This window comes from Mobula hypostoma, chromosome 6, assembly GCF_963921235.1.
Source record: "Mobula hypostoma chromosome 6, sMobHyp1.1, whole genome shotgun sequence".
Classification (NCBI taxonomy): Eukaryota; Metazoa; Chordata; class Chondrichthyes; order Myliobatiformes; family Myliobatidae; genus Mobula; species Mobula hypostoma.
The window spans coordinates 66,450,902-66,473,265 of NC_086102.1; the positions used below are offsets into that span (position 1 = coordinate 66,450,902).

At 40.3% G+C, this 22,364-nt stretch overlaps 1 protein-coding gene across 9 annotated transcripts in view; it reads right to left on the reverse strand.

The window, feature by feature from the left end:
- dmd (dystrophin) overlaps nt 1-22,364 on the reverse strand; it is a 1,998,855-nt gene that overhangs the window by 1,197,250 nt on the left and 779,241 nt on the right. For all 9 annotated transcript variants that reach the window (XM_063050913.1, XM_063050911.1, XM_063050907.1 and 6 more), the window contains exons 17-22: nt 18,475-18,598; nt 17,575-17,662; nt 15,441-15,685; nt 8,891-9,071; nt 5,068-5,213; nt 924-1,136 (exon numbers count right to left, since the gene is read on the reverse strand). In XM_063050913.1, the coding sequence (XP_062906983.1) occupies nt 924-1,136; nt 5,068-5,213; nt 8,891-9,071; nt 15,441-15,685; nt 17,575-17,662; nt 18,475-18,598 (997 nt within the window). The remainder of the gene's footprint in view (nt 1-923; nt 1,137-5,067; nt 5,214-8,890; nt 9,072-15,440; nt 15,686-17,574; nt 17,663-18,474; nt 18,599-22,364) is intronic.

The following is a 22,364-nucleotide window of genomic DNA, read 5'->3' on the forward strand; positions in this document are numbered from 1 at the left end:
TCTTCTCCACTACAGTCTTTAGTGATCTGTGACCACATGACAAGATCTGAAATTTACCTTACCAGTTACACCTTCAGATTTTTTCACTTTTTCTGGATGAGATGCAATTCTATGAAATTACAATTAATACTTTGTAAACTCTCTAGCTCTGAATGGATAATTTCTTTCTGGATTATGACTTCCTCTTTTTTAAAAATAACTACATTGATTTCCCCAAGTTTTAACAAGTTTCCTTACGGTCTTTCAGCTTGTACCTTAATTAAATGTGCATTTTAAATACTATATTTTGAAATGCCCAGCTAATATGGTGACAACAATGTTGCTAGACACCAGCGTTCCCAGTAAACTGAAGCCTGACAGCTGCACACATCAGAAAAATGAAAATCCAGGTCACAGAGAGCAGTCCAGACATTTGCGAGCATCATTGCTTTGCAGCTGATTGCAAATTCCAGGCTGTGGACAATCTCAGGCTTGTTCTCCCTGCTTGAATAACGCAGTGATCTGCTTTCAGCCATACATGAGGACAGTGAACAAACATATACAGTGCACACCATCAAATACTGATGCACCTGTGAAGATAGAACAAAATGGTGGCCCCCTCCGAACTCCATATAATTAGCACTACACCGACTAAAGTGCATTCTTCAAAGTTGAGAGGAACAGAGGTATGTATTTGTTGACTTTGGTAATTATGCTGCAGTGGTACATTTTTTGAAATTGATATCACTGTGCTCTGAAGCTCTGCAGTCCATTGACAATAACTGAAGCAAACAACACCTCAGAGTATTTGACTTCTCTGCAAGACCTGGGATAAATTATACACTGCAGCTGTGGGCATATTTCTCCGCTATATTGGTGTCATTACCCAATTGCCCTATCCCATTAGAATTGATGGGAGGCAGTTGACACAGAAATGTACCAACCTTAAACTGCTGAACTTTTGTTAACAGTTCCTCAAGTTTCTGGCTCTGCTCCATCAAATGAAGTGTCAATTTCTTCCATCGGCCAACAATTTCTTCAAGCTCTGATCGATATTTTTGGCTTATCTCTGCTGGGGCTTTCTTTGACACCTCCTCTGCAGTTGTTGTGAGATAATTCAGACTACTTTGCTGTTCCTGAAAAGAACCTTGTAAAACCTCAAAAGGAAACGTAAATGTATTGTGAATACACATGACAAGAATCTTAGGATTTATGATGCTTCAGTTAAGAAATCAATACATTTTCTATACACTTTAAATTAAGAGCTACAGTGTCTATTAAATCACTCAAGAGTTCAACATATCTCTGCTTTAACTTTATGACCATCCATTTTTAAAACTTTAAAAGGTTAGAATTTATAAGATTAAAAGAATATAGCGCTGTACTGTGATCAGACTGTGTCTCAGATTGTCAGTTGGGTTTGATGTGACTAATACGTCCAGTGTGAGGTGGGCTATCTGGCTTAACGCTTGACAGTCTGCTTTGGGTAAGGGCCTGTGCTGGACTGGCTGTTGGAAATTTGAGCCTGAGTATGAAGTCACACAGTTGGAGAAAGGTGGATTTAAACAAGTGTACCAAGGAGTCTTTCAAATCACCAACAAGGTCTCTTAGAGAATGTACAAATCTACACACAATGCATGCAGAAATCAAACATGAAGTTTCCTCAAGGGCTCTTTATAGGAAGATTAAATAAACATTTCTTTAATCTTGAGAGCAGTTAGTTACAAGACACAATGTTTAAAGGGGTGATAGCCTTGAAGCAACAATGACTGTTCACAAATAATAGAACATTGACAATTTTTAAACATAGGATTGATAGAGTTGAAGACTTCTGTGTCGTCATAAAAGGTCACATAGAGTGGTTGAACTTGCTCTCCAAAACGTTCCTGCTCTAACTTCACAAATAATGCATCTTTACATTTCATCAGACCAATGTTTTGCTCTGAAGAGAACATTAGACAATGACTAAATAAAAAAAATCAGTGTCAGCAAATGACTTCAACACCCCAAGTTTGTTCAGCCCAGTATGTCCATGCTACCTCTCCACCACAACTATTCTTGAGTTCTACCCAGCTACCCTTCAACTTAGCCTTGCTAATTTTTCTCCATGATACAGTTATCTCCTACCAATGCAATGTTACATAAAAATGTTCTTTGTCATCTCACTCTACAGGAAAATGGGTTCAATATGTATATGCAATTGACAGCCTGCATAGACACACTGAGCTGAAGGACTTGTTTCCATCCAGTGTGATTCCATGATTCTTATTCTCTTCCCTGATCTTTTAATACCTGTGACCTTTCCATCAAAGGGATAAACCTCCTGTTGTACTCTCTGTCTCGTTCCCTCATCATTTTACACAGGATGAGTTCTCCCTTCATTTTCCAGCCTCTCTGATCTATCCTTATTACTGTAATTCCTCATCCCAAGAAGCGTTCTAACCTTCTCTGGATCTTCAGTGATGCCTTTACTGTGCTAACATCACCAGGGCCAGATGAGTAATTTTATAGAGGTTCAGCAGAACTATTGTGCATTTTATATTCAACCCCTCTGAGAATAAAGCCCAGAGTTATGTATGCCCTATTCACTGCTTTCTCAACCAACTCTGCCACGTACCCACAGATCCCCTTGCCTCTGCATCCACTTCAGTGAGATTATTAAATATTATCCCTTTTTATTCTTCCGACGACATTCCTCTGCATTAAACCTCAATAGCTTGTCCATAGCAAACACAACAAACTGCTGGAGGAACTCAGCCAATCAGTTAGCATCTGTGGAGGGAAATGGACAACTGATTTTCCATACTGAAGGGTCTCAACCTATAACGCTGATAGTCTATTTCCCTCAAAGATACCGTTTGCCCCACTGAGTTCCTCCAGCGGCTTGCTTGTTGTGCCAGATTCCAGCTTCAGCAGACTCCTGAGTCTCCAGCTTATCTCTATCCTGCTACGGTCTGTCACTGACATTTTTGCAGTTCAAAACATTGCTGTGGTTTGAACTATACACACATTTAGAAATTGTGGCTTGAACCCCGAATGTATGTGGTTTCATAGTGGAAATCAATTTTGAAAGCAAGCATGATGTCCTCATGGATCCCGTTGGCCCAAATTACTTCTTCTCAGCGAAGAGAAATCATGGAGCTAAAAAGCCTGACAGCAAAAACCACCCATGACGTTGTTAGATCTTCCCATGGTGGGATCAAGGAAAGCCAAGTTATACAAGCTGAAGCCAGCAACAGTCCCCAGTGTGAAACCTGAAGCAATTTTGCAAAAGGAGAATATTGCAGAAGCTGAAATTCTGAAATAAAAACAGAAAATGCTGGAACTACTCAGCAGGCACTATTGGATTTCTGTTTCCCCTCCACCAACATTTTACTCTGCTGAATACTTTTTGCAAGTTCCTATTTTTACTTAACATTGAAACAATTAGTGATGTAAATATTCTCTGTCATTCCATGTCCCATCTATAGTGATCCTGACTTTACCTTTAATTACAACACAGGATAGGCTCTCATCCTCCCAAATATGAACTATTTACAAATTAAATTTTAACAATAAAAAAACAATTAACTCCATTATAAATTGGTGCTTCAGAGGACAAGACGTTCGTAATCCATTCCCCTACCACCAGCTAAATTGCTTGTCAGCATTGTTAAAATATATTTACATTCTGTTTACTTATGCACCCCAGCAAGTCTCCAAGCTCAGTATTTAAACACCACAACAAATTATTAAAATATATGACAATACTTGTGTATAATGTTAACTTTAATTTCCCCTTTGAGATTTTTAATTACCAAGTAAAATCCATGAAAAACATGCTACACTCTGTAAAAAAGACACACACACACACACACACACACACACACACACACACGCACGCACAAAATGGACATGTATTAAAGGCAAACTCATGCTTTAATGAAGGAGATGAAGAAGTAATTCTCAATCCCGTCCACTGTCAGCCAAATGAGCTATGTGCAAACTCCTTTCAACCATGCTGGAAGTTGAAACCACTGAGGAATTTTTGATTTTGCAAATCCATCATTAAGGTAAGAAATCTCAAAAGGAGGAAAAGAGATTATGAAAGAGTGGGGTGGGGGATGGGAAAAGAAACAAGGGGAGATGTTATCACCTTAAGAAGGCTTGTTCACTGATTGCAAATCTTCCAATGATCCTAGTTATTAGAAGATGTCAAAGCAGTACTCTAACGACCATAATATATGAAATATCTGAAGTTCAACTTCAGGCAGAGGAGGAAAAAAAACTGAAGATATCCATCTACCAGAATTTAAAATAAAACATCAAAGGCCCTTCATTATATTTGTGTCTTTGTATCCCATTTCTGACAAGCAATAATTTAAGTGTTAAACGTAGGCAGTTTGGGGCAGATGTTAAAGGTGATAAACTCACTGAACCATGACAAAAAATGACAAGCTGCCAAATTTCATCAGCCCTTTTGACTCCAAGAAGCCGGTCACCATCACAATATATAAAAAACGGTGAGTGAGAAAATAAAATATAGCATAAGGATGCCCACCAGCAGGAATGTCTGCCATCTTTCTGGGATTAGTATAATGGAGAAGAAAGCCTTTGTATTGATGAGCGACACACTTGTGACAGTTTTGCACATAGCTTTACTCCTTTCTGGCAGCAGGATCAGCCATTACAATACAACTAAACACAGAACATTAATGTTCTCAAGTGAAGATCCAACAACATCTGAAGAAGGCAATTGAGGGAAACAATAACTGAAAATTCTCAACATAATTAATGGCCGGATTCCTTGCACCTGAAAATGAGATCTATCTGCCCCTGTGCTAACTCTATCTGCTTTATCACCTCCAATAAGACAATAATAGCCTGTCTTTCAGACAGGTGTTAACCATTACAGTGACAGCATCAGCAAAAAATGTCATGGTAAGAGATTTCTATGAAACGACTATACATTTCCATCTGTGAATGACTGATTACTCCTTCATGACAGGGATCAGAAGTCTTTTATCTATCATTAGAATAATCAGAATAATGGCACCATTAAAGCAACACAATTCAGACATTCCAGCAGAGATGATTAAGAATACATACTTTCAGCTCCTTCAGTCGCTGCTCCATAATTTCATACTCTGTCACGGTAACACGTGATAAAGTTAACTTGGCTTCTAATTGCTGGATCCACAGAACCAGCTTGTTCAAAGTTTCCTTGTAACGAAGAGAAGGTAGGCTTTCCAGAACTGGGAAAGGGAAGGAGCACAAGCATCACAAGTTGTATTCAGGCTGTTGTTTTCTATCAAATCTTACAAAGAACGTCAGAGAAATGAAAGCATACTACATGCCCTAGTTGACCAAAAATTGGACATTGTCCTTCTGGCATTTAATTATAAAGCAATCAGGTCACAGCGTACTAACAGTGGGAAGTCACAAGGACATACAACCCTTCTGCCTACTTGGTCAGTTAATTAGATCACCATTAATCCCTAAAACAAAAGTAGAAAATGTTGTTAGTATTCAACAGGTCAGGTCATATCTGTGGAAAGAGAACAGTTTTACAAAGGTTTCTGACCGGAAATGTTGACTCTGTTTCTATCTCCACAGATGTGGTCTGACCTACTGAGTATTTTCAGCACTTTCTCCTTCTACATTTACAGCATTTGTTTTATTTTCACCATTCATCTCTACCTAATAATAGCCACCTTTCCTTCTCATGTCTTCCTTGTGTCCTGAGAGTCTTAATTGTTCTACTGCCACAGCCTTCCAGAACACGCAGTGCAGCCCAGAGTTTGATTCTCATATTGAATCTCCTTGAATTTAACTTCCAAGTAAAGAGAACATCCAGTCTGTACTCAGATTGTCAAACACTCCCAACAATTTTAACACTTCCATTTTTGCCTAGATTGCTATGAATAGAAATCAGGTTTATGCAACGCACCCTCATAATTTAATCATGGATTGGTGTCACAATGGGTGAATCTAGAGTATATTGCGACTCCATTAAGTGTAATAGCAAATAACAGTGAATAGTTTTATAGGCAATGAAATTTTCAAGAGGCCAAATAAAAGCTCGCTATTTGAGAGGAAAGGTTTTTGTCTTTTTTTCACACATTTCCACACAGTGCTGCAATCTATAAACCCAACAACAAACCACATGAAGAAAGACAAAACTTATTTCTGTTTTAATGTATGTGAGCTAACTTACACTTTCTTGTTGAAATGTTATGGTTCTGGTCATTTGTAGCACTCTTGTCTCATTGAAAAAGGTATCCAAATTAGAAAAGCAGTAAGTTTATGGGGAAACTAGAAAGACATTTAAGGCAATAGACATCGTGAGCTGCTAGATTTTTTACACACATTAACACCTAATTATAAGAAAGGACCACAATATTCAAGGCAACAGTTCACCATCTAATCGGTTTATATAGGAACGGGAAACATGCTGACAATACCAGCAACATCCATTTTCCAAAAATAATTTCAAAAGCACATCCAACAACTAAGTGATGGTGATGTTTGTCTGAGGATATATGGTGAAACAACACTACCACCAAGAAAGATCTTTCAGCTTTCATGTGGAAACCAGGGAATTATTGCCAAATTCTGTGATTTGCCTTTCTCTCTTCTGATCCTGGCATTGCTCACAATCCAAATCCAAACTCCAATTCTGGAGTCCTTCTGACATCTGATCATGTAAGGTATCCTACAAGGGGTGTTAGTAAACAAGGATACTAGGGAAGAACAGGAGCTGACTGCCAGCAAACATCACTGTACAAAGGCTTCCTGGCTGTAAACAGTCAAGAAAAATAGCCACTTCCAGTGTCAGTAAATTTTCTACTAAAATCATTGACAGTAATGCTGTTGCCAGTTTCAATTGGAGAAAGCATGCCTCACATGTGCAAGAGCCAAACATAATTTTGTCATCAACAAAGTGCCGCCAAAATCCAAACCAAGCAACCAAATTTGCCTGTATTTCATGCTTCAGTGCTGAAGGTAGAAATTCAGTTCAGCAGTTCTGCTGCTTTTCCATTACCAATTAATCTTACTTCTGCAGAAATTGCAGCTCTCCGTCCTCAACCAAGTACCAGGGTGTGAGAATACAGTATGTATCTGTGTCTTACTACCTTTGTTTATTATACCCATAATACTCCCTGTGTGAACTCTTAAGCACCTTCATCAAGTTGATATACTTTTCCTATATTAAAGTAAAAGCAAGGTATAAAAGAGGCTGGAAATACAACTTAAAGATTCAATCAGGCTCTTGAACAAAAGGGAATAACTACACTCAATCTATTTCTGGTGTTCCCACAACCGATGGTTTTACTTTAAGGACTCCTTTTCATCTTGTTTTTCATGCTCTTGTTATTTATTGTTTTTTATTTATATTTACTTTTGCACTGTTTGTTATTCGTTGATCCTGTTTACAGTTACTGTCTTACAGATTTGCTGAGTATACCCGTACGAAAAGGAAACTCAGGGTTGTATATGGTGATATGTATGTACTCTGAAAATAATTTTTTACTTTGAACTATACAAATACCAGCATGTGCAACTGAAGGCATTTGAAAACTGAGAAAATTCCAGCTGGAAAGTGGTATATTCATGAATTTCATATTACCCATGCTCTAGCAGGTTTTCTCAATTGAGGCACCTGAATTATGGCAACATAAAAAGCAGATGAAGGAGTATTATAGTATTTATACTGCACAAAAAGTAGGAGCAAAAGTTATTAAACAGTCGCTACTATTTTTTTTCATCCTGATTTACTCACTTTACCTCTTTAAAGATGTTGGATTTTTGCTTGAGCTGAGCTCTGTGGCACTCGTATCCTCTGGCATCTTGTCCAATTATCTATCAGTTATGCATGAGCTTTAACACTGAAGGTTCACTTATTGTACTAGAACTATTTCTACTAGAGGGAGCATCAAGGAGGTCAATTCCAAATTCAAATATGTGAATTTCTGGCAGAGACAACTTGATAATGATTGGAAGCTTGAAGTATGGACCTTGGACATCTTTCCTTTCCCTCACGTTGGAAGCAAAACCAATATGTACCCAGTTAAGGTTTCCGAACTTAATACAGTTTGAATGACCTGGCTGTTCTTGGTCTCAATCTCCTGTCTAAATTCACTGAGCCAAAAGAAGAACTAATTAAGGAAAAAAAAGTGATGTATGCATTATGAAAGAATGCAACATTGGGAAGACAAAACTTAAAACTTAAAACAGTTTGCACAAGTAAATTACATAACAGAAAGTGAAGGGAGGACCAAAGGAAATGAAAGATTATGATCAGCAGAGAAACAGAGATCCTGTATTGGAAAAGAGAATTAGCATTGTACCAGTGCACCAAGGTGAAATCTACAAGAATGGAGGGTGAGACAAAGTAGAACACTGACAGATGAATTTAGTTGAAAGTTTAACTCTCTGGCTTGGAAAATCAATGTGATAGAAATTGTCTTCACAAAGGAAAAAACAGCAGTGAATGTAAGGAAGCAGAGTATTCTTTCTGATTTCTTAAAAATGTCATTTCTCTGTTGTTTATGAAGTAAAGAATCAAAATACAGTACCCAGAAATGTTTATTCAGTTATTTTAATTTGTGTAAAGGCTATCCAATGACTGCAACAATAAGTTTGTGTTCCTTCATTCGAACTTGCTTCATTTCTAAAACATATTTATTCATAATAGATCAGTAGGTGAGATGCTGAAGAAAACTATTTCTGTTTCTTCCCCTGGAGGAACCTGGAACAATGCTTACTTATTGTGAAAACTACAAATGCAGTTCAAAACTATGAAGTGCTCCAACAACTTTTTAACATTTTAGTTTCAACAAGGCAATACAATTTCAGTGCTTGAAACTGGCTGAAGGACCGAGTTTATCTATGGTTAAGGATAACTAGCACAAGCTTTGGAACCACTTACGAGACTGCAATAACTTTTCTTGATTGTGCAGAGCTGCAAGAACTTGTGCATAGTGACTGGTAGAAGCAACAATATCACCCCCCAAAGACTTGGGCACTTCTTCTTTCCGTTTTAGTTCAGATCCTTGTTTGGTCAGCTTTTGAACCAATGGTTGCAGTGCTTTCAATCGTGAGATTTCCTCCTGAAAGGTTTACACAAAAGTAGATTTTATGTGCATTCAATTTCAGGTTCTGAATATTTCTGAAAGCTCCAAATAAAACACATCATGACATAATAGCATTAAAAACCAGTAATTTTGAGTTTTGAATAACTGGTTGTATAAGGTTTAATTCTGAGCAGAAGTTTATATTTGCAGTACTAAATTTATTTGATGAAGTAATAATGCTCATATCAAAAATTGGCTTATACTAGAGGATTATGTCAGAGTGGGTCAGGGAATCACAGGCTTCCACAGATAGATGTTTAACAGGGAGGATTGACTGAATGAAGATCGTCCTTACTCTTAACAGATCTAATTCTTGAATACAAACAAAGTTAAAACAGTACCAAAACATGTTGTAGAACCTTACACATCATATCTTTCTATCCCATCAAATAAAGTTGTCAACTATAGTTTCATAGAAATAAATTTTTATAACACTGGGGGTTTGAATTGATTCAATTATTATACCTGCTAACTGGAACTTGTGTGCAAAATTTGATAAAACTTTGTTGAATTCTTAATTGCACTGAAATAATACATTGCTTGAGAGATAAACACCCACTGGATGTTTAATTGAGGCTTTTCCATTTGCCATTGGATGACAGCCTCATCTCAGGCAGAGTGAAACAGTTCAAACAATTTTCATACAACAGAATCACTCAATAACTTTCTCTTCATAGACATACTGTCAAAGGATGTGGTTGAGGATGGTACCTTAACAACATCTGAAAGGCATTTGGATAGGTATAGGGAAATGAGCCAAATGGGAGCAGCTTAGATAAGCACCGTGGTTGGTATAGACCAGTTGAATTGAAGCCCTGTTTTAGTGCCACTCGACTCCATGCTAGACATTCCAGCTTTATCAATAACAATAATTAATGTACTACTTCTTCAGCTCTTTTAATGACATGATACAACATGTTTTCTTACAATTTGAGTATACAACCTATCTTAATATTAATTCAAGAAGTACTGTCACAATTTCCCCAATGTTTTAAATGAGTAGGTTTTTATGTCATTCCTGATAGTTTGAACTGTCTAAGTTGCTCTTATATTTATTTTCCTGTCTGCTTCTCCTGGATACAGGACAACCCAACATCATGATGAATGAAAGACACCAGGAAATAAATCCTTACATTATAATTTAGATTTGTTCCCCTTTGGCAGTGACTCAGATAGAAACTTTCTGCTGGAGAATACTATTAATTCAGAAATGACTGTCTGGGCTGAAATTGCTTACTTTTGAACAAAGGTGATCTGAAGGAAGGCAGTTTTTTTTAAAAACTTCTTCGAGTGCAAGAAGGGCGAGACTGCGCAGGCGCGTGACGTCAACAGGACCGCGCAGAGAGTTTAAAAAGGCAGGTTGCTACCAATGGCTCTCCTTTGGATCGGGACTACAGAGCGTCGTGGGAGCTGAATTCTGAAGGAAGGCAGTTTTTTTTTTAAAAACTTCTTCCAGTGCAAGAAGGGCGAGACTGCGCAGGCGCGTGACGTCAAAAGGACCGCGTGGACAGTTTGAAAAGGAGACCACCCTATACAGCGGGCAGCTGTCGGAGCGGGCAGCGGAGTGAGCGGTAGCAGAGTGTAGGGCTTTGGCTTCAACAGGCTTCGGCGGTAAACGGGAAGAGGTGGGAGCGAGGCACCAACTCTATTTTTCTCCCCCCACAACCCACTTCGCGAGTCGGCCCGGACAGACAGGAACAGCAGGGCTCTCACAGCTAATGGTACGAGCTAACAGTTTAAAAAGTTTGTCTGTTTGGCGAGGTAAGTGGGTGAGTAGACTTATTTTTCCTGTTTCATTCCTGTAGAATTAGGTAGCATGCCTGCAGGGTTAGTGCTTTGTTCAGGGTGTCAGATGTGGGAATCCTGGGAGACTTCCAGCCTCCCTGATGGCCACATCTGCGCCAGGTGCACCGAGTTACAGCTCCTCAGAGACCATGTTAGGGATCTGGAGCTGCAGCTTGATGACCTACTGCTTATCAGGGAAAGTGAAGAGGTGATAGACAGGAGCTACAGGGAGGTAGTCATCCCTAGGCTACAGGGGTCAGAAAACTAGGTGACTGTCAGGAGAGGGAAGGAAAATGTCCGGATAGTGGAGAGCACACCTGTGGCTGTCCCCCTCAGCAACAAATATCTTGTTCTGGATGCTGTTGAGGGGGATGACCTGACAGGGGACGCCCACGGTGACCGGGTCTCTGGCACTGAGCCTGGCACTGTTGTGCAGGAGAGAAGGAGGGGGAAGAGAAATGCGGTAGTCGTAGGGGATTCCATAGTCAGGGGAACAGACAGGAGATTCTGTGAGCCTGACAGAGATACCCGTATGGTGTGTTGCCTCCCAGGTGCCAGGGTATGGGATGTCTCGGATTGGGTCCTGAATATTCTAAAGGGGGAAGGTGAGCAGCCAGTTGTCTTGGTACATGTTGGTACCAATGACATAGATAGTACAAAGGAGGAGGTCCTGAAGAGAGATGTCCAGGAGTTAGGAAGGAAGCTGAGAAGCAGGACCTCCAGGGTAGTAATCTCGGCATTGCTACCTGTGCCACGTGCTAGCGAGGGCAAGAATAGTCAGATCAGGCAGATGAATGCATGGCTGAGAGACTGGTGTAGGGGGCAGGGCTTCAGATTCTTGGATAATTGGGATCTCTTCTGGGGGAATTATGACCTGTTCAAAAAAGGACAGGTTATACCTGAACCCAAAGGGGACCAATATCCTGGCGGGAAAGTTTAATAGAGCTGTTAGGGAGGGTTTAAACTAATTTGGCAGGGGGATGGGAACCCAAATGATAGAGCGGAGGAAGGGGAAAACAGAAATAAGTCTAAGATAGTGAGTAGTAAAGATGTCAGGAAAGACAGGCAGGTGATGGGGCAAATTTGTAGCCATTGGGATGAGTTGCAGTACAATAGAGTTGCAGTGCAATAATGTTGCAGTGAAATCAAAGCAAAAAGTATCAAATACTGGTCTTAATGTGTTGTACGTAAATGCACGCAGCATAAGGAATAAGGTGGATGATCTTGTTGTACAGCTTCAGATTGGCAGGTATGATATCGTGGCCATCACTGAGACCTGGCTAAAGGATGCATGTCTCTGAGAGCTGAACGTCCAAGGATACACGGTGTATCGGAAGGATAGGAAGGTAGGCAGAGGGGGAGGCATGTCTTTATTGGTAAGAAATGATATTAAATCATTAGAAAGAGGTAATACAGGATCGGAAGGTGCAGAATCTTTACGGGTTGAGCTAAGAAATCGCAGGGGTAAAAGGACCCTGATGGCAGTTATTTATAGGCTTCCAAACAGCTACAGGGATGTGGACTACAAATTACAACTGGAAATAGAAAAGGTTTGTCAGAAGGGCAGTGTTATGATAATTGTGGGGGGTTTGAACATGCGAGTGGATTGGGAAAATAAGGTCAGCACTGGATCTCAAGAGAGAGGATTTGTAGAATGTCTGCGAGATGGCTTTTTAGAACAGCTTGTTGTTGAGCCCACGAGGGGATCGGCTGTACTGGATTGGGTATTGTGTAATGAACCAGAGGTGAAGGAACCCTTAGGAGGCAGTGGTCATAACATGATTGAGTTCACTGTGAAATTTGTAAAAGAGAAGCCGAAATCTGATGTGTCAGTATTTCAGTGGAGTAAAGGAAATTACAGTGGCATGAGAGAGGAACTGGCCAAAGCTGACTGGAAAGGAACACTGACGGGAAAGACAGCAGAGTAGCAGTGGCTGGAGTTTATGCGAGAAATGAGGAATGTGCAAGGCAGGTATATTCCAAAAAAAAAGAAATTTTCGAGTGGAAAAAGGATGCAACCATGGTTGACAAGAGAAGTCAAAGCCAAATTTAAAGCAAAGGAGAGGGCATACAAGGAAGCAAAAATTAGTGGGAAGACAGAGGATTGGGAAGGTTTTAAAACCTTACAAAAGAAAACCAAGAAGGTCATTAAGAGAGAAAAGATTAACTATGAAAGGAAGCTAGCAAATAATATCAAAGAGGATACTAAAAGCTTTTTCAAGTACATAAAGAGTAAAAGACAGGTGAGAATAGATATAGGACCGATAGAAAATGATGCTGGAGAAATTGTAATGGGAGATAAGGAGATGGCAGAGGAACTGAACGAGTATTTTGCATCAGTCTTCACTGAGGAAGACATCAGCGGGGTGGCAGGGAAGAGAAGTGTGCGCAGTCACAATTACGACAGAGAAAGTACTCAGGAAGCTGGATAGGCTAAAGGTAGATAAATCTCCTGGACCAGATGGAATGCACCCTCGTGTTCTGAAGGAAGTAGCTGTGGAGATTGCGGAGGCATTAGTGATGATCTTTCAAAAGTCGATCGATTCTGACATGGTTCCGGAAGACTGGAAGATTGCAAATGTCACTCCGCTATTTAAGAAGGGGGCAAGGAAGCAAAAAGGAAATTATAGACCTGTTAGCTTGACATCGGTGGTTAGGAAGTTTTTGGAGTCGATTGTCAAGGATGAGGTTACAGAGTACCTGGAGGCATATGACAAGATAGGCAGAACTCAGCATGGATTCCTTAAAGGAAAATCCTGCCTGACAAACCTATTACAATTTTTTGAGGAAATTACCAGTAGGCTAGACAAGGGAGATGCAGTGGATGTTGTATATTTGGATTTTCAGAAGGCCTTTGACAGGGTGCCACACATGAGGCTACTTAACAAGATAAGAGCCCATGGAATTACGGGAAAGTTACATATGTGGATAGAGTGTTGGCTGATTGGCAGGAAACAGTGGGAATAAAGGGATCCTATTCTGGTTGGCTGCCGGTTACCAGTGGTGTTCCACAGGGGTCCGTGTTGGGGCCGCTTCTTTTTACATAGTACATCAACGATTTGGATTATGGACTAGATGGCTTTGTGGCTAAGTTTGCTGACGATACGAAGATAGGTGGAGGGGCCAGTAGTGCTGAGGAAATGGAGAGTCTGTGGAGAGACTTGGATAGATTGGAAGAATGGGCAGAGAAGTGGCAAATGAAGCACAATGTTGGAAAGTGTATGGTTATGCACTTTGGCAGAAAAAATAAACGGGCAGACTATTATTTAAATGGGGAAAGAATTCAAAGTTCTGAGATGCAACGGGACTTGGGAGTCCTCGTACAGGATACCCTTAAAGTTAACCTCCAGGTTGAGTCAGTAGTGAAGAAGGCAAATGCAATGTAGGCATTCATTTCTAGAAGAATAGAGTATAGGAGCAGGGATGTGATGTTGAGGCTCTATAAGGCACTGGTGAGACTTCATTTGGAGTACTGTGGGCAGTTTTGGTCTCCTTATTTAAGAAAGGATGTGCTGACTTTGGAGAGGGTACAGAGAAGATTCACTAGAATGATTCCGGGAATGAGAGGCTTAACATATGAGGAACGTTTGTCTGCTCTTGGACTGTATTCCTTGGAGTTTAGGAGAATGAGGGGAAACCTCATAGAAACATTTCGAATGTTAAAAGGCATGGACAGAGTGGATGTGGCAAAGTTGTTTCCTATGATGGGGGAGTCTAGTACGAGAGGGCATGACTTAAGGATTGAAGGGCGCCCATTCAGAACAGAAATGCGAAGAAATTTTTTTAGTCAGAGGGTGGTGAATCTATGGAATTTGTTGCCACGGGCAGCAGTGGAGGCCAAGTCATTGGGTGTATTTAAGGCAGAGATTGATAGGTATCTGAGTAGCCAGGGCATCAAAGGTTATGGTGAGAAGGCAGGGGAGTGGGACTAAATAGGAGAATGGATCAGCTCATAATAAAATGGCGGAGCAGACTCGATGGGCCGAATGGCCTACTTCTGCTCCTTTGTCTTATGGTCTTTTGGTCTTAAATAAATGCTTCAAATTCTGAGAAGCCAACACCAGGTGAATACGAAGGACTTTGTTCCTTCAGCAAGAGATCAATAACGAGGACACATACATTTCAAGGACTGGAAAGGAGTTAATAAAGTCTTACTTAACCGAAGGGTTGAAAAGGTCTGAAATTCAATGTTGAAAGGAAGGTGGAGGGAAAAAACCTTAATCACATGCATTAGAATATGCAGGTGACAGCAGAGCAGCCAATAACTTCAAGGCTTTAAGACCTTGGAAATAGAATGAACCCATAAGGAACCAATTTTGGCCGGGATGAAATCAATGAATTGATTGGCCTCCTTCAATAAATGGTTTAGATCTTACGATCAATACAAGTGAGATCAGAGCAAGGGAGCTTCTCACTTCCAGTCATGAGGGAAGGTCAATGACCCAAAACATTAACTGCTTCTTTCCAGATGCTGTCTGACAGTCGAATAGTAGTACCACTATGTTCTTTGTTCGTGCTGTGCGGAAAAAAAAAGATCTTTTGGAAGCTCTGGATTCTAACCTTGCATTTCTCTAGTTGGATCTTTGATGTGTCAGACTCGGTGGGTGGTGACTGCAGTGATTTCAGCCAGCTCTCTGCAGAGATCATGGCCTGCTGAAGCTCTTGAAGCTGTGAAGAGATGCTAATGATCTTTTCCTGATGCTGCAGCCAGTCCATCCTCTCCAGCAGTAGTTGACAGAATTCCTCCCAGCGCTTCTTCAGCTGTTCCGAAGCCTGTCTGATATCTTCAGCAGATGAAATCCCCTCTGCAGTTTAAAAACAAGTTAGCGAGGTGACCATTTAGCCAAAAACACTTGTAATAGGTTGCAAACACACATATAGCGAAGTTACTTACAATTCCAAAAGTAAAGATGCCAACTCGTTATTTATATTAAAGCTCCATATGTGAAGGCATTAATAGTGGTGAACAGGGCATGAAGAGGTAATCGAGTAAAGCATCATTTATGCTCTGCTAGATTAACTAAATAAGTCCACATATGTAATCAATGACAGTTGGCAAATGTTACTGCTGTCCGATTCAAGTATATTATATTGTGCACATCAAGTGTGGAATTGTGTGTGTGCTAATTCGGTAAGAGGTGAGACACTGTGATATCATCACTTGAAGTTCAAATGATATTTAACCTTGTTCCCATGGCAACTCATGGGATAATGCAGCAAACAACATATTTACATTATCTTAAAACAATTTGGTAAAATTATCATGTTACTATCTGGTTAAGAGAAAAATTGCATAATTTATAACAAATAACTGTTCATGTACCCGAACAGCCAACAGAACAGAAACCATCGCAGTAAAAGAATTTTCCTGTTGATTATAAATTTGAAATGTAAAATGTAAGATTCACAAACCAACACAATTGATGGGCATGAAAAGACCAAGTACTCTGAGCATGAATGCATAAGTCAGTTCTACTACCATAAATGGATGACACTGCTTTTTACACCCCAATTCAGAGCCACGAACATATATTTTTCAGACTCCGAAATCTGCTCTACTTATTTTGTACTCCCTTTAGCAAATGTTACTCAACAGAAAACCATCAATTCAAAATTTATTATGGCATTAATTCAGAAGGAAATCAGCTTAAAGAAGTAAGAGAAAGAAACATAGAAACTTGAGAACACATCACTATTTGGTTTGAAATCTCATGCTCACTTCCAAAAAAGGTGATTGCAATCATCTTCATGGATAAATCTGGAAATTCATTCTGATAGTTCTGGGACTCCACCACCCAGGCACATATTTGTGCTTCCGTTGCACATAGAATGTTGTTTCTTGTTTTAAAAGCTGCCCCTTGTCATTGGATGCTTTCCTGTCACTCTGCAGTGAGGCTACATGAAGGGAGAGTTTCTGCAGCCATTACAAGCATTGTACTGGTAGCCAAATTCTGCCTTCTCCTCGTAACCTTTGATGCCCTGACTAATCAAGAAGGCTCTGCTAATTTGTTTTAAACTTTCCAGCTACCGAGACTTCACTCCATCGCAACCCCCTTTTAAAATCCCCATAACCTCTCCCCTGCTCCCACGTTCCAAAGACGTACCAGTTGATAGGTTAATTGGCCATTGTAAATTGTCCCGTGTTTAGGCTAGGATTAAATTGGGGGATTGCTGGGTGGTGTGGCTCAAAGGGCCAGAAAGGTACTCCACACTGTATGTCAATAAATAAAATAAAAGGGTTAAGCAACAGGACTTAATGTACTAAATGGATGTATGTGCTGTTAGGATTTGTTACCCCTTACAAAAGAGTGTTACTGATCCAACATTATGGATGTCAGGATAAAAAAACTGAAATTAAAAGGAGGCTTGCCAAATTTTTTCGCAAAATTCTACACTCGTCTGACAATATGTCCACCACAAGCAGTGATAGCTACTGCATAGAAGAATCACTGCAACTAAAGTGAGACTGAATAAAACATCTCAGATTTTATGACAATTTATAGAGTAAATAAATGCTTATGTGTGACAGTATTCTTTCAATTCTTTCACAGTTGATGAACACATTAAATGTACGCTAAAAGTTGGCATTTGATTTTAGAGTGCTGCTTGCTGATATGACTTCTGTGATAAATTTGAAATTATGTGTTGCACAAATCCCACAGAAGATTATCGGAATCAACTTGCATGTAATTACCGTTCACCATCTGTTCCACCAGGGCCTGAGCTGATCTGCTGGCATCTTGCAATTTTCTGTATTTTTCAGGTTTCTCTCTTTCAATAGCCTGCAACATAACAACAAAATGAGATTCCCTTGTATCATGTCTTGAGGGAGTGTGAAAGAAAATAAGTATTCTGCTAAGTAAGATACAGCAGATTATCTTTTGGCTGAGTTAATATGGATATAAAGACAATTACATTAACCATTTATTGAACATGCAGTTTCAGAGTAATTAAGATGTGTTCCCCTGACATGTTTTAAAAGCTTTTGTAACTGGGCACAGCAATCCTAGGTCAATAAATGATGTAAATAATTGGGATAGAGATAGTAAGGGAAATCTTGGCATCTTGACAATCCAATCTGAATATAAAGCTCAAAACATATATCAGCATATCTAGAAAAGGTTTAGATTCCAGTCCTCCCTAACTGATGATGGCTCAATTAATATTCCATTCTTAGCCAGGTCGATTGCTACAGAACTAGAGTTTGTCATCATCAATGCCGGAGCAGAATCTAATCCTTACTGAAAAAATAAAGTAAAACAAAATACTTATGTTTTTGTATCTATGTTCAAAATGTATCTGAGACAAAAGTACGATTTTCTCAAGTTGATTATGAAATGCAATCAAATGCATAATGTATTACTTCATCAGCATTTATGACAAGAATGGCTCATTTCAAGGCCTCGAGAAATTCATCACTGGTTGAAAGCATTAAATATGCTACATGTACTTGAGTATATTCAACTCTGAAATTCTTTGATCAATGGAATATACTCAAAGAGTTTAAATATCTATACAATACAGAGAATTTAGCACAGCCAAATGGAAACATAGTTCAAAACACTGTCTTTTACAAAGTAAATAACTGACTTACATTAACTTTTTCCTGAAGATCTGAAATTGTTCCTTCTTTCCGGTAAATTGTAAACTCTGGACTTTGAAGGATAACTTCTGATCGTGTCATCCAGCTGTGCAACTCTGTTGTATCAACATCAAACCTTCAGAAATAACAGCCAATATCAATGCAAGTCTGTCACCACTTCACACGCAATTGTTTTCTCCTCAGCACAGAGCGAAACTCAAACCATTTGCAGATACAGTTTTTCATGGATTGACTGTCTTCAGTGAACTTCAATTTATTAAAGATACTACTGTTTTAAAATGGAATACTTCTTGAGCTTTAGATGAGAAATAAGTTGCAAAGATAAAATTTCTTTACAGAAAATAAAACAAGAGGAAAATTTTATTAACTGCAATAGTTTTAATGCAAGTTATAGTTACAAATGGTGGAGTAGTGCAAAAAATCTGTTTCATTCACACGGCAAAAACATAAACTGTGTACACATCAACATTGCTGACCTATGATGTGATTGCAAGTTTTCTTTCTCCTGGCCTCTCCTTCAGGGTTAAGAATGATCTGCTTCTACTGCAGTTCCATGGGATGTCAGATGACTCGTAAGGCCAACTTGGCATTGACAGACTCCACCACAGGTGGGGGAGGAGGGCTGAGTAAGATGAGGGCTGAGGAGGATGTGCATCTTATCCACTGTATGTTCTTGATGAAGGGACTCAAAGCTCTAGTCCTATCCTAGATGTTATTTCTCTACTTTCTGCCATTACCAGCAATGGATCCCAGTTATTCCTTGAGGGAGAATGGGGTTAAATGGGATCCGGGATCAGCCATGATGAATTGGCGGAGCAGACTCGATGGGCTGAATGGCCTAACTCTGCTCCTATGTCTTATGGTCTTGATGGACATTACATTTTAAACGAAACTCTGAAAACATCCTCATACTACATTCTCTGTCCCCCTGGTTATTTATACCTATATAGAGTTTCAACTAAGATGTCTCTTTCAGGAGCTGTGATTATCATGCTAACCAACCAGCTTGCCAATTGAAGAGTGTGATCATGATTGGACCCTAGATATGTTGGTCAGCAAAGGAATTGAAACATTGGTTCAGTTCTCCTCGCAGAGAATATGGAGGACCTTGCAGAAACAGCCCTAGTGGAGTAGTGCAACAGATGCAGGTGGCCCACACCGTTGAAGCACCCCACAGAAAGGTGGAATCTCTGCAGCTTGATAATCCATGAGTTATGTGCTAGTTTAAGGTCTGAGGTCTAGAACTGACAACAGTCTTTTTCAGTGGATGACCAAAGGCTATGCTGGCACACAAAAGATGATGGCAAATTTCTTCAACAACATTTCCCTTTCTGAGATAGTGAAAATGGTCCATGGACTGGAAAGGAAGGGGGAAGATGGTGGGGGGAGGGAAAGTAGGGTAGCTAGAAGGTGAAGGGTGAAGCCAGGTGGGTGCGGAAGATAAAGGTCTGGAGAGAAAGGAATCCAATAGGTGAGGAGTGTGGACCATCGGAGAAAGGGAAAGATGAGGGGACCCAGTGGGGGGGGAGAGGTGGGGGAAAGTGGGGACTGATAAGCAGCTGTGAAGAAGTAAGAAGCCAGAGTGGGGAATAGAAGAGGAGGGAAGGGGGAGGGAAAATGCTTTACTGGAAGGAGAATGCTATCAGGTTGTAGGCTACTCAGATGGAATATAAAGGTGTTGCTCCTCCACCCTGAGGGTGGGCTCATGGTGGCACAAGAGGAGGTCATGGATAGGCATGTCATAATGGAAATAGGCATCAGAACTAAAATGTTTGACCAGGAATTTCCACTTTTGGTTGATGGAGCGAAGTATTCAATAAAGCAGTCCCCGAATTTACGGGTCTAACCAACGTAGAGGAGGTTGCATCAGGAGCATCAGGCACAATAGGCAACCGCAGCAGATTCACAGGTGAAGTGTTACTTCACCTGGAAGGACTATATGGAGCCCCGAATGGAGGTGAGGGAGGCGGTGAAACAGAAGGTGCAGCACCTTGGCCAAGTTGCGGAGACTCGCAGGGTGGTCAGTAAGGACAAGAGGAGTTCTAATCACTGTTGACGCGGCAGGAAGATGGGGTGAGCACGGATTTTTGGGAAATGGAGGAGATGCGAGTGAGGGCAGCATCAATGGTTGAGGAAGAGAAACCCCGTTCTTTGAAGGAGGAGGAGGATATCTCTGACATCCTGGAGAGGAAAGCTGCATCCTGGGAACAGATTCAGTGGAGACGAAGGAATTGTGAATAATATTTTTACAGGAGACAACGTAGGAAGAGATATAGTCAAGATAACTGTTGGAATCGGTAGGTTCATAAAAGAAGTTGGTCAACGGTTTGTCTCCAGAGATGGAGGCAGAGAGATCAAGGGGGAGGGAGGAGTCAGAGATGGACCAAATAAATTTAGGACAGGGTGAAAGTTAAAGGCAAAGTTGATGAAATTGACAAAATCAGTAGACATGCATTGAAGCAGTAACAATGCAATTGTTAATGTAGCAGAGGAAGAGTTAGGGAGCATTACCAGGGAATATTTGGAACAGTGACCATTCTACATGACCAGTGAAAAGGCATGCATAGCTCGGGGCCCATGACTACCCCTCAAGGAAATGGGAGAAGCTGAAGGAAAAGCTAGGTATGGCTCCTGCATCTCCTGTAGAAGTTATCACATGGTGCTCTCAGATATCATGTTTCTCAATGGATGGAATCCACATTGTAGTCTTGGAAGCATCTCTTGGGACACTGAACAGACAATTGCGCAGGGCTCAGAAAACCTGGCTTTCCCTGTTGCAGAGAGAAGGGGCACACTCGGTAGCTACCAGAGTCAACTTTTTCACCAATCTGGCATGCTTTACACTGCCTCTGATATGATCTGGCCTATCCATCCCTTCTTAAATGTGGGAGATAAAGCTATGGCTTTATGTGTTTTAAGCTCCTGATCATAAAGCTTTTGATTTCCAATGGCCTTGTTCTCTCCAGCTTGAGGAATAACTGTGAATAATCTTCACAAGTTGCCAGGGTAACTAAAGGTGAAAACAGCTCATGAAATTGTGACGCTTATTGTACGCCATGTTTTCCACACAGACTGCACCGGAAGTGAGGATCAAACTCAGGGTACTGGACTGGAGCTGTGTGGCAGCAGCACTGGCTGCTGTGCCACTATACTGCTCCATCCCTCCACTCATCAATAAGCAACCTAACTCTGAATTAGACAAATAAAGTCACATTGCCCAATAAGGGAGCATTTAAAAGGTGATGATGTACAATAGAGCAGAAATAAAGAAGGGTCTCGGAGACTTAGAACACTTGCAAGAAAGAAATGGTGAGGCATGAAGGGACCGAGGGACCTGGGGGTGGGGGGAGCAAAACAAGGAAGAGGTCAACTGTGATGGTGATGACAGAGAGTAGGTTTTCAGATGATACTTTATGGGTCATGGTAGAGATTGAACCAATATTAAGATTTGTTCTTTGCCTACCAATAATGGAAGTCATTGGCCCTTCATATTGTTTACAAGCTTTTGAAACACAAGTTTTATGTCATCTAATTGTAACTTCCAGAATTGTTTCCATTTTCACTTTTTAGCCTTAGTGATGCTCTGTATTAAAGAGCTCACTGTCTCACCTTGTGATCTCAATTAGAGTAAGTGCCGTTCTACTGGAAAAAAGCAGTAATTAAGGAAACCCTCTAATATAATAGGAAAGAATTAGTTGGAAATTTTGGCAATTTTTGTGCATTTTTTCAATTTTCCTTTCAATATTATGTGCCAATGACACCATAAGGAAGATGGTTATTTGGATTCAAACTGTGTGGAGAAGGAAATACATGATACAGAGCTAAACTCCGGCACCATGGAATTAATGATATCAGTGGATAATGTTAATTTAGATTCTTCA